The sequence below is a fragment of the Prunus persica genome, chromosome G1 (assembly GCF_000346465.2).
Source record: "Prunus persica cultivar Lovell chromosome G1, Prunus_persica_NCBIv2, whole genome shotgun sequence".
Classification (NCBI taxonomy): domain Eukaryota; kingdom Viridiplantae; phylum Streptophyta; class Magnoliopsida; order Rosales; family Rosaceae; genus Prunus; species Prunus persica.
The window spans coordinates 17,379,065-17,392,284 of NC_034009.1; the positions used below are offsets into that span (position 1 = coordinate 17,379,065).

At 37.9% G+C, this 13,220-nt stretch overlaps 2 protein-coding genes across 2 annotated transcripts; one reads left to right on the top strand and one right to left on the bottom strand.

The window, feature by feature from the left end:
- Nucleotides 341-1,729, top strand: LOC109946572. The gene is made up of 2 exons (XM_020554840.1): nt 341-398; nt 636-1,729. Exons 1-2 carry the CDS (start codon nt 341-343, stop codon nt 1,727-1,729), a joined length of 1,152 nt encoding a protein of 383 aa, XP_020410429.1.
- On the bottom strand, nt 2,607-12,423 carry LOC18792682. The gene is made up of 4 exons (XM_020554441.1): nt 10,975-12,423; nt 8,589-8,853; nt 4,320-4,497; nt 2,607-3,679 (listed from the first exon to the last, which is right to left on the bottom strand). Exons 1-4 carry the CDS (start codon nt 12,164-12,166, stop codon nt 3,104-3,106), a joined length of 2,211 nt encoding a protein of 736 aa, XP_020410030.1. The 5' UTR covers nt 12,167-12,423; the 3' UTR covers nt 2,607-3,103.

Consider the following 13,220-nt stretch of genomic DNA (forward strand, 5'->3'; position numbering starts at 1 on the left):
AAAGGCTAGGCTCCCAGGGAGGTCAACTTGACGGCCATCGAGACGAGGATCGAGAAGAAAGGCGCTCCGCTGCCCGCTCACAAAGAAATATTCACGAAAGGATAGGCCCCAAGGAGGTCAACTCGACAATCATCACAATGAGGACCATGAAGAAAGGGGCCCTGCTACTCGCTCTCGAAAAACCAATTCTCATCGCCAAACTAATGGAAATCCCTCACAAGCGCAATCCACCAACACACTACTTAGACAGCGCAACCGAGAAGGTCGACCCTCGCAAACCAATGAGGACGTCAATCAGCATCGTCTAAATCGCGAAGATCATCAACGTGACCGACTAGCCATGCGTGCAGAAGACGTTGAGAAGCTTGTGAATAACCGACTTCGAGACTTAAAGATTGGTTGAAATTTCGAAGATGCACTACGCATTGAGGTAGACCGAGCAAACTCCTCACCTTTCACTGTCAAAATCGAGCAGGCTGCTTCCCTGAAACGATTCTCAACGCCCTCTTTCACATGCTTCAAAAGGGATTCCGACCCTGAAAGTCATCTGAAGCATTTCAAGAGCCTTATGATCCTCTACAAAGCCGAAGATGCGCTAATGTGTAAGGTGTTTGCAATGACTTTGCGATGAGCAGCTCAGGATTGGTTTCATACCCTGCCATTCGGGTCGATCAACAGCTTCAAGGAGCTTACTTACGTCTTCACTAAAGAATACAGTTCTTATCGGACGATCAAGAAGAACCCTGACTATCTATTCAGCCTGCGCAAGAAGCCCGAGGAATCCCTTCGAGATTACATCAAGAGGTTCAAAGCAGAAAAAGCCAACATCGTAGGGTGCAATGACCAAATCGCATCCTCTGCATTCAAGAAAGGTCTTCCAGCAGAACATGACTTATACCGCGAGCTGGCTATCACTCCCAGCCAGACTCTGGCAGAGGTCTTTGCGACCGCAGAATGCTACGCACTCTGGGATGACGATAGAATCGCCGCGAAGAAGTCCACTGGGCAGGAAGATCGACTGGCCAAGTGGGCAGAACAAAAAGGCGATAGGCTTGGCAGCGGGGACAAAGACAAAGGCAGGCCACGCCAACAAAGAGAGGCTACGACGAAGGAGAACTACACCAAGTTCTCCATCCCCATACATCAAATTTTAGCCCAAGTGAAGGACAAACCTTGGGTAAAAAGACCGACACCCTTGAAAGGAGATCCGGACAAGAGGGACACCAGAAAATATTGTGCCTTCCATGCGACACATGGGCACAATACGAATAATTGCTTTCCTTGGAAAGCGTATCTTGAAGAACTCGTGAGAGAAGTTCGCTGCACGGAGTTCATCGCGAAGCAGGCCATCCAGCAAATTGAGGACCGCGATACCGCTAAGGAGCCACCCCAGAAGGTCATAAGGATTAACACAATCCTAGCCGACTCCGAGGAGTCCGGACTGACCAACAAAGAAAAGAAGAGGAAGATCAAACAGGCTACTATGATCTCCCAAGTCTCAACTAGCCTCTCACTGGCAGAAGACGATCCCGTGATCGACTTTCAAAAGAAAGACTTAATCGGCCTTGATCTACCACACAACGACGCCCTTGTCATCAGCATTCAAATCGCTCAAGCCATGGTCGACCGAATCCATGCAGATGAGGGCAGTGCAGCCAACATCCTACAATTGGCAGTCATCCAACAGATGGGCTTAGAGGCAAAAATCAATAAATCAGCCAAGTGCTGACTGGTTTCAATGGCGCAACGATGGTTACCGTGGGCACGATAGATCTATGTCTATTCTCCACCTGTAATCAGCTCGCAAACGTTCATGGTCATTGATGAAGTATCACCCTACAATGACATTCTAGGCAGACCATGGATCTGCAAGTAATGAGTTCTGCTTTCTCAACCGCATTCACATTTTATAGGTTTCCACCACACCTCCTTTGCGTCTCTACCATTGCTCGCTGCGTTGTTCACAATGAGCACTAAGCAATACGAAAACTTCTTATTAGGGTTGAATATTGTGAGTAATGTGTCCTTATTAAAATTATATTTGTTTCACAATTCAATATATCTTTTTTGGTCATTTTATATTGAGTAATGCTACACTTATCACATTTTTATCCCACATTTCTATACCACATGATGTGGCATGTCCATATTATATATCACATCAATTAAATTAATAAAGTGTATTTCAATAAAGAGAGTTTAATTAACAATTTTTTAAAAGTGTTAATAAATCATAAAAGAAAAGAAAATATTAAATAATTTTAATTAATGTGGTTGTCCACCTCATCTGCCACATCATGTGGTATAAGAATGTAGTATACAAATATAGTAAGAATAGCATTATTCTTTATATTAAGGTAAATTAGTAATTCAATAAATAATTTAATAGTAGATTGTACTCAGTTAATTTTAGAGTTCGTTTAGCAACTCATATAAAAATTATTACTTGTGAAATTATTAATGTCTTAATGGATTAAGCATGTAATTTAGCCAAATCAGTGAATCGCTTGAGAAAATGTTTGTCAACCATTTTTATTATCTTTATATAAAAAAATTAAGATACAGAAATAAATGAATTTGCTTTCAACTTTGTCAAACAGATTTGACCAAAAATATTTTTAAAAAAATATCCAAAAAGATTTAAATTACTACAGCAGACAATTGTTATAATAAACTGGATGCTCAGGACAACTGACAAAAAAAAAAAAAAAACTGGATACTCGGGACTCATCCGCACTACGACCCGAGCCCATTAAGTACTCTCATGCATGCAGAATTACAAGCACCCATTTGAAGTGTTAAAACTCGTTACATAACCCACTGAAAACCAGAACCCAGTGTCAAATATTCACAACCAGAACCAATCTAGCGCAATCAGCTCCGGTGAACCACTGGAAAATACTGGGGTGTCACTCCTTTAAAGTGATTCCAGGCGTCCAGAAAATAGAGCACTACCATCATGGTACGTTCAAAATTACGGCAATGCCGATACAAGTTTTAAGTATTTTGACACTCGATTTGTATAGATAAGACATATGCTGTACCCGAAATAAAATGATACCTGAGCCTTTCTTCAAGAAGAGATGTAATATATTAGAAAGCTTCAGTTTTCTGACTGCCCAAAATATCTACCTGAAATTGTGGCAAGAATATTCAACATTACTACCTCGTCGTCGAGTACATACTTCGCAGCTCGCAGAGCAGCGCACCTTCTTAGCAGACTCCTAAGGGAAGCACTTGTATCGGCATCTAGTGGAGTATCAACTACCGCACACAGAGAAAATAGCCAGAGACAGTCATTCCTTGACAGAGTGCTCATGGCCTCTATCACGTTTATGCGTTTTCTCAACATTGACACTCGTGCTACAGAGTCCATTCGTAAGATCACCGACAACAATGGGGAGTCACTGGAACTTTGGCTCACATGAGACTTAGGACTGAAGTTCTCAGCAGGCAGAGAGGCATTACTGCCTTCAGTAGTTGACAATGAAAGCTGATCAATGGAGCTCCCGAGGATGCAACAGTCATGAGGCCAGTGGATGTCAATTTCCTTGGATTTAACATTAACAAATTTTTCAAAAACAATACTCCCAGGTAGCTGATGGGAGTCATGAAGAAGATTTTTTGATTGGGGATCTTGAGACGTGCTTGCATTATAACCCTCAAAACGAGACAGAGCCTGAGATTAAGATAAGAGTAAAGTCAGAAAATGAAGTCAACTCTCCTTTTATCAAATGTATTACCTTGCCGCCTTAAGATCCCTAGTTTATTAAAGTATTCTATATAATAGGAAAAACGGCACTTAATGTTGGAAAAGAATATTGAAAAAACAAAAGATTGCCAAAAATGGATACCATTATTCCAGCTTTATAATGGGTTTAGGTCCTATGTTCATATTAATACCCTAAACCCTAAACCATTTACCTTAAGTACACTCTTTCAAAGAAGAAACACGACTGATAAATAAAAATTGTCCTGACTAAAAATCCAGAGACCTCAATAAAATGCATTCTCTACCATCCACATTCTCAATGACTTTAGTTTCCCCCAACTGTGTCTATGGCAAAACTAGAAACATCATGCGCAGCAAAAAGAGAATTTTTCAAAGGTATGGACGGGGGAAAAAGATTACCATGCAAAGGGCTTAACCACTGTGGTAAAAAATAAAGGCACAAAGAGATACAGGAATCTGGTGTCGAGAGAAGCACCAAGACAAGCAGAGTTGACCACCTTCTTAACCAAATTTCATGTTTACCATGCGAATAACTAATTTTCCTATAGGAAGAAGAGCACGAAGAATAATCAGGATGAGAACATACCAGCCTTAGCTCTGAAAATTCAGCAAGAAATGCATCCTCCCACTGTTTCAGTGGCAGCAATTGTTCTGGACACTTGGCAATCTCAGGAATCTTGGGCATATAATCACTCTGCTCTATGTTAAATTTACTTCTATCAAGCTTGGCTACTCTCACTTTCGGAATTCGAGCAGCTTCCCACCTAAAAGATAAATACGGTTAGAACAATGCTATATCAACTTCAAACTTACTCAGGATATTACTGAATGACTACCTAAGCCACTCCCTCATACATTGTTCTAAGGCGAATGAGAACTAGCAAAAAGCTTCACGCTACATACAACTTTTCACGAATAGAAAATCAATAAGGTTTGGAGAGGGAGAGAGAGAGAGAGAGAGAGAATTTCATATATGATTTAGCCAGATGAGAACAAAATTAGAGAACTGGATCTGATGGATGAATTCTCCAATCTTTTACTCTCTCTAACAGTGTGCTCCTCATAAACCAGGACAGATATTGGCATCATAACATACAGCTTTATCTAATTGATGGGCAAAATGTGTCAACATATTAGGTTCGATCTCCTAGGTTCCTATTAATACCTAAGATAGTCTTATCTCTTGAATATTAATGAGAACAAAAATAATATATCAATAATTAACATCAGGACTGTTAAGAACTCCTCTGGGTTTCATTACTTGATTAAACACAAAGCTCAGTGGTTTCATCTGCATCAAGTGATCTTTCAAATGGTCAACGTTTCAGTTTATAGAGACTTCTCTATGGTTTAATTGTCGCTTCAATGAATTTGCTCAACAAATAGACTCAATATATGCCATCTTAACTTTGACCCTTACACAATTCACGACAGCTGGCAGTTCATAAATTTTCTGAACAAGCTTTTAGTGGGGCACATCACCAACTAAAGTTCAGTTGGCAATCAGTAATAAAAGATGTACACCATTTTCAAATGCTTTAGCCAATAGGTGATACTGACTTATACATTTAATCCCCCCTTAGCAGTCCAAATAATCTGCCTTCGTTTAAGGTCATGAATTATTTCCACTTTTGTTCTTAATGTTTTGCTAAGATCTCTTCTGGTGCAACCCCTCCCTTCCCATTCACATGGTGGCTTTCTCACTTTGATAAAAGTATTCATTCCTTCACAACCATATTTAAATTACTTTTTTATAGGATTGCACAGGTAATAAGGGTAACCATACAACACCCAGAAAACAATGTAAAATACATGTTTATACAGCTTTGATTATTGTCATATATACAGTATACTATAGAAATAATTATTGACTTCTAGTACACTATCTCATGCATGCAAGCACGAGTGCACACACAAGGCACTCATACCCTCTCTTTCTCAACCACGCAGACATGCATAAGATGGTCCACCCTCTCTTTCTCAACCACGCAGACATGCATAAGATGGAGACCAATCGTGAGATCTGTGCAACTCTCAAGATTACCTTTTATCTCTGACATATATATATTAGACTATATATGTGCCAGATATATTGGTTGCGAAGCAACAGCCTCAATTTCCACCTGAAGCCTCATTTCAAATGATAATGATCATATCAACCAAAAATAAGATACGTGCACCTGGGAGAGAGCCTTCTAGACCTTATCTTTCACTAAAATGCATATCTCTATGAGATATTATATATTGACTCAACAGAACATGCAGCCTTTTCTCTTCGAATGCATGTGATATCCCACATTTTGTGGTGACCAGAAAGCTAGACACACCAGAAATTTCGCTATTACAAGTCAGCTCTGTAAAGAGAGCAACCAATACACCCAAGACAAATTTCTGACAAGTACTGTAGCCAAGCCTACCAACCACTTATATCCTCTATCCTCTTTTTCTACAATCTCAGATTATCATCAAGCCTGGTGCATCTTGTCAATCAATAATCCAAATAACAAACTAACGTAGGCATTAATGCATTATTGATCCATTCCATATTGTGCTTTAAATTCCAGCAAGCGTTCTGCTCACAAGCATTGCAAGATGGGCATGGCCACTCCTACAATAAGTAAGCAATATTCACAAACATTCCTTGAGGCTTCCATCCAACTCTCCCAAGAAAACTCAAGAGACCCCCCATAAATACATGAGTTGCTAGCCTGATTCGCAAAATGTTACACTGATTGCCAAATGGCATGAAAAACCCAATTTAGCCTAGTCCAAGAAGCTTTTCTTCCCCTTGGCCAATATCTAAAGATGCATTTTAGGACTTTAATTTTCAGACATAAAGTTGTCATTCCTTCTCATGCAGTCGTATACAAATTAGTTTCTACATTCTACTCAATCTTACGACTAGTGTATTTCAAAAATTCTTGCTCACACCCCACAGAACATTACCTTTCAAAAATGTAAAAGTAAAATTACATAAATAAATGTACCGTAAGTAGTGACAAGAAAAAAGTAAACCTCAGCCTTCCAACCAAACTTAGAAGCTCATTACAGTGATATCTAGCTCTTAAGTGGCCCCATGGCCCTCAAATGGCCGTTGACTTTTCTTGCACATCAAGGTCAAATACCTCAACCAAGTGCGACATAATAAATAGACAAGTCATTGCAAAATAACTGATGCAGAATTCAAAATCAGGCAAAATTACCAAGTTCCCCATCATATCCTTATGTAATCTTAAACCGGAAGATAGTAGTTGCAGGGATTTGAAACTTTTCTACAACTATTGTAATCTTAAACTTGTCGATGTTGTAATACCATGATAATCTTTTATTAGTGTACAACTGTCGTAATCTTAAGCTTTTTCTACATGGTGCAGAAAATTTACTGTAATCTTTGTCCTAATGGTGTGTACTAATGTGCAAAAGAGATGCTGAATGTCTGAACCATTTAACGCTCCATTGTCCAGTTGTGCATTCATTGAGGATAAGGGTGTTTAAGGAGTCCAGATTGAGTTCGTGAATATCAAAATCTTGATGCATTACATTGTGAGTAGACTAAGTTTTATGGAGAGAGGAAAAGTGCTAGGAAGATGTGATGTGCTGACAATATTTTGGGTTGTTTTGGATAGAGAGAAATGGGAGAATTCTTAAGGCTGCTAGGGGGAAGGATATTGATCATTCGTGGAACAGTGTTCATTTCTGGAAATGCTTATCTGTTCAGTTTCCTCACATTTCAAGGATTGGTCCCTTCATGCTGTTTTTGTTTCTCTAATTGGAGCACTGTTGTATATTAGTTTGTTCTTTTGTTCTGTTTTCATTGGTTTCTGTTTTGTTCTTTAGTTGGGTGTAGTTTATGGAACACCTTGTCCCGTGTTGTGATCTCCTTTTCTTTTTAATGAAATCTATGTTTCTTATAAATAAAAAATATATAAATAAATAAATTTAAAATCTTAAGCTTTTCTAAGATGTGGGTCAACAGTCCTTTTATGTTCTAAAATATACAGAAAAAATAATAATGAATATGGTATTAGCCCTGAAAGATGTAAATCCTCACGCCAAGGATGTACAGAAAATGAGATGAAACAACGACAAATTCAACTTTCACACATCAACGAAGAACGACGCCGAAAAGAAGGAATAAATAAATAGATAAACCATAATGAGTAAACCAATATGATGCAGGACAAGCAAGAATGATGAGTAGAAAAAATCTTGTTTGATGTTTGAGTGAATAAGTCCTTGTGGTTGATGCAAATTGTTGGCAGTTAAAGAAAGGAATTAAGGAAGCGCGGAAATGATACAACTACTATCATGACACCAGTATGGTTCTAGCAATCAATCCTAGAGGCCTTAGGCATCATACCTAAGGTCAGGTTGCATCACACAATCCTAGGGAGAAGCATATGCTTGCTGGAAATTCTCTAAATTCATTCATGTCTCAAAAGAAGGTTTCAAAAGCATTATGTAGAGCAAGGAATCTGATCCTTGCTATAAAAGAAGGAATTTCAAAAGAAGGTTTCTACTAGGCTGGCGTTAAAATGTAACTCATGACTTCCAGCCATACAGCAAGGAATCTGATCCTCTGATTTTGCATCTTTTGTATAAAAAAGAAAACTCCCCGTGTCACAATAATGTAGGATCTACTTCAGTAATTAAGAAATATATTCCAACAATAGGCATGGTTATAACAACTAGTCATCCCACGCAACCAATCACCCTCGAGAACCAACATTTAACCCATGGCCTATATACCATGAAGAAGGCCACCATGTTATAGCCTACATACTGCAGGCAGTTAGCATTATCAATCAGATACTGAGGGGAAGGGGATGGTATAGACAAGACCAAATAATTATACCTGACACGCCTAAGATATTCAAGTCCATCTTCTGGTGAACCAGAATCGAAGTTGGGTTCTCCTTCAACCACAAAGGCAGGTCTCTGAATGCTAGCATAATCTTCATCACTGTCATCATCTTCACTACACTCTTTTTCTGGAAATGGGTAGCCATGTTCATCAGTGGCACTGTAACTGCAAAAAGGGTCCAGGGAACTTGCATCTTGGGTTTGATTATTCACCAAGTTTTCTAATTCAATATCCACATTTTCTGAAAATGCTTCCCCTGAAAGTAATCACAAAAATTCTTAGCAATATCACACAAATGTAGAAACAACAGATTTGATCTGAACCCAAACAAAAACAAAAACAAACAAAAAAAAAAAAAAAAAAAAAAAAAAAAACATTAATGTGTTTTTTAGTGAAATCCATAGAAGTAAAGGTAAACAGGTTAAAGAAACTCCTTTCATTCAAATGCGCAGTCAAAAAACAACTACAAATTACAAGGGAATGTCATTTTTATTACTGGTCATCAACAGGAAGAATGTATATATCAACATCTTTATGACTAAGTATGTTTCACAAACTAGAAACCAAAAGCAAGAATTTCCATGTACAAGGACTGTATACAAGTAGTACACAAGACAACCCTATCAAGGACCTAAGTATACAGAAGAAGAAACACATGTCAGGAACGTTGGACATTAAGTCTTTTGCAGATTGTGTTAGGCCATTCTTCAATGCACAAAGATATTCATTTGATTCCATCTTCCCCTTGAAGCAACCACACCTGTGCACAAAAGAAATTGAACCCATCAAATTGACACAATCAGAGCTAAGAACAACGAGAGAAAAGACATGTGAAGAGAATTCAAAAATGTCCACAAATGGATTACAGGATTGGAAGAAAGTCTGTGAAACTGGTTAAAAGCTGCACTTCGGAAAGTAAAGGACTATGAGTGCAACACTGAATAGAAAGACAAAGATTTAAAATCTTATGCCCTTGATGTTTAAGAAATCGAGTTAACGTAGAATAAGAAACATAGGAGATGTACTTTGAGAAAATGATAGATTTCAAAATGACAACAGCCTAAAGTAAATGCAAAAGAAAAAAAGGAGAGATAAAATATTGTCACCAGATCCAAACAACCACAAAGCATTTTCAAATGCTGAAGAAAATAAGTATAAATTAAGTGCTGAAAATCAAATAATCTGGAATTTTGAGTGTCAGAAATAGAATGGACAAAATACTGGACATGTCACATTATGAAAAGCCACGATGCATATACTTGAATGGTAATGCAGGCTTCCTTGTCAAAGTGATGTGGAGATAGAAAAATAAGGTACCTGATAAACTACTTTAAATGAGGCAGTAGGCAACAAAGACGAGTGTTTTCATTAGCAAAGTAGAAAGAGTGAGAGGGGAATTCGGTTAGGATATCACTTATTTGGGTAATCAAAGAAACAATGACACCATGTATTTACTGGTTAGGGAATGCAAGAACGAAGACTAGCTACTTAAGGCTATAATATAGAGGGAGGGGGGCAGGAACCAGATATGGTTCAGCAAAGATGATGCCAAAAGAAAGAAAAAAAATGTTGTTTGAGAAAAAGGTCCATTGGCAATTTATTGCCTCTGTGCACAGAACGGCTATTCCCCATTAAAGTAGGCGAGTTTGTTCAACCTCTATCATTACATTGACAAATCCGAAGCAAAGTAAGGGAATATCCAAACAACCTTTTAATGCTGACAATGACAACAGCCAAAACTATTATAGAGTCCCGGCACAACCTGGGAGATTAAGTCATAAGCACTTTATCCTAACCAAATAAATGTCATTTACGCGGTATTCTATCATGTTGTCTAGAGGTTTAAAGAACTGGTTCTAAAACTATTATGATGGACACTTTGTCACAGTGGTTCGCACACATTTAGAATGCTATGCTATAATAGAAGGATCTTTTCATTAGAAAGAAGAATTGCATAAAAATTAATAATGCTACAAAAGCTAATTCTGAAAGATTCTTCTATTTCATACATTAAGAATGCTATGCATTACAATAGAAGGAATTTAAAAAGAAAAAGATACAGTAATTCTTTGACGACCAAGCTGGGAGTTCATTGAGTTCAAAATCACTAGCAGATATAAGGTGCCACAAATTATTTTACACACATCTCCAGACTAAACACAATTCACTCATAGAAATTACAATTACTAGAAGATATAAGTTGCAAGAAATTAATTTAAAAACCGCTCTCCATACTAATAACAATTAACCCATAAAAATTACAATTACTAAAACATATAAGTTTCATACATCATCTTTTCATCATCCAACTGAGTTCTAATAAGATTTAGCCCACAAAATGTATAAGAAAATAATAATAATAAAAAATTGTACTTACCAAGAATACCAGGTGGCACTTCCATCTTCTCAAAGCGTTTGTGAGGTTCAAAGTTTTTGTGGATGTTCTTCTGATGCTTAACACTTGCCAGATTTTCATACTCCTTGGCCACGACTGGCCCAAGTCCACGGTATATATCTTTCCACAGTTTCTTTTGTTCAACCACGTTCATATACCTCATGGCCTCCAACTCCATCCTCGAGTAAAAGATCTTGGTTCCTTTCCCTTTCTTTAAACTCACGCTATGAGCTTCAACCAGATGATTAGCCACTTTTTCCTTTCTTCCTGAGGTTCTTGCCTTTTTTTTCCCGTTCATTTCTTTTTTTGCATTCTTGTTTCCATTCCCCTGTGCAACACATTTAGCAGGACCCAGAAAACCCAACTCCTTTCCACAGCCATTGCCAAGCAATGATATCATTGCAGTATCATCAATTACTTCAATCTTGAAAGAACTGAGAGACCCATCAGTACCACTTTGCACAAGGGTCTTTTCTGCAGGCACAAGAATGGCTTCAACTTCCTCCAGTAATTGCTTCTTTTTCAGTTCCAAGGAACTCTGAGATTCCGCTTCTTTTCCAACAAAAACCACTTTGTTTTCAACAGAAGTAGACACAGAAGCATCCACACCTTCCTTGCAGTCCAATTCAGTAACAGACTTCGTCTCTTGCATTAACTTTTCGATATCAGCAAAACCCACTTCACTTATCACAGAACCTTCACCTTTCTTGTCAACCAAATCCGAAACAACCCTTTCTTTCTCATCATCCGGGGTCTGTTGAGTCTCCGTTTTCACAAATTCGCTATCAGAAACAAGACCCATTTCACAAATTTCCATAAAATCTTGAGCAACTCCATCAGATACAGTTAAGCCAGAAATTAAACCGCAAGCTTCGGCCTTTCCACTCACATAATTGGGCATTTCTTGAATTTCTTCAAGATGGGTTTCAGAGACTTGGCCGTGAGGTGAAAGCTTGACCTTCTTAGAGGAATCGGAGACCGAACAAGGAGGACTCTTGTCGGTGAAATCTGAGTCTTGTTTCAGCGGAGAAACGATCTCAGACGAGTGGCTATCTTGTTCTGGAATTGTAGCAGATGGAGAGTTAGAGCGTTGTGTGAGAGTTTGGGTTTCTTGGATCTCTTTGATTGTTCGTTTGAAGCCGACGCATGTATCAGAATCCATATCCTCTGCCATGGGCTAGAGAGGGAGGGAGGGAGAGGTACAGACTGAGAAAGGGACTGAGAGAGGGAGCGAGGGAGAGGTACAGACCGAGAAAGGGACGGAGAGAGAGAGAGGACTAAAGGTTCGTTTCTGTGTAGCAGTTAAAGTTGCAACTGAATCATATAGTTGTAGGCTGTCGAGATTATTTATTCACTTTTCTTTTGTTCATTTTCTTGTTCAACGGTATGGATCGATAGAAAAGTTAGGGTTTATCGTACAGTGCTCTATAATTTTGAAAATTTTAATTTTATTGTCAGACCATTTTCAATTTTTTTTTTTAATCAAATACCATTTTCAATTTGCACAAAAATTCTCTATTTCAAAATACAAACATTACACAGAGTCTCAAAATTTGAGTACATAACTTTATTAATTATTTAAGAGTAGTTTTAACCTCAAATTTTTTGTGTGGTTAACTTTTTATGAGTAATTTTTGTTTATACCATTATAATTTATTTTTATGTACACTTTAACTTAAACAATTTAAATTTCGAAAACATAATTTTATTTCACTTAATGAAATGACAATGAAAAGGATTGAAGCACCTCTGTATGTGAGAGAGGAAGCAATTGATTTTGTGTGGAAAATTAAACAAATAGATGGCTATTTATAGAGTTTGGGATGAGTTTTGAGATTGGATCCGATTTAAATTAATATTATTATCTTGATGCCAACATGGTCTAGCTCGTCTCAGGTTTAGACCCCCATAGCATTGTGTGAATGGGAAACCCCTTCTCCCCTATAGTTTAGATCATGAATCATACTAAAAAATTATTACTATTTTGATCGTTGCATTTAAATTTGGGCCAGTGGATTTTTTTTATACTTTTGGAATCATAGAGATTAAATATGGTTTTTTGATTTAGGGTAGTCATTCCGTTTGTATTAAAAACATATTTGACATCATACTAGCTTTTGGACGGGCCCATCTCCACGTAGGCTATTGCAAGGACGGAATCAGGAATTGTTTTAGGGATGGACTAATTTTTTTATATATAATGAGATATCTATTATAAGCTTACTTTT

Bases quoted from the DNA above. Each gene is read 5' to 3' on its own strand.
- LOC109946572 (XM_020554840.1), top strand. From the start codon at position 341: ATGCGTGCAGAAGACGTTGAGAAGCTTGTGAATAACCGACTTCGAGAC. The intron at 399-635 runs GTTGAAATTTCG...TGCGATGAGCAG, and splicing joins ACTTCGAGACTTAAAGATTG to CTCAGGATTGGTTTCATACC.
- LOC18792682 (XM_020554441.1), bottom strand. From the start codon at position 12,166: ATGGCAGAGGATATGGATTCTGATACATGCGTCGGCTTCAAACGAACA. The intron at 8,854-10,974 runs GTAAGTACAATT...GATTACTTTCAG, and splicing joins AGTGCCACCTGGTATTCTTG to GGGAAGCATTTTCAGAAAAT. The intron at 3,680-4,319 runs GTATGTTCTCAT...TCTTAATCTCAG, and splicing joins AATTTTCAGAGCTAAGGCTG to GCTCTGTCTCGTTTTGAGGG.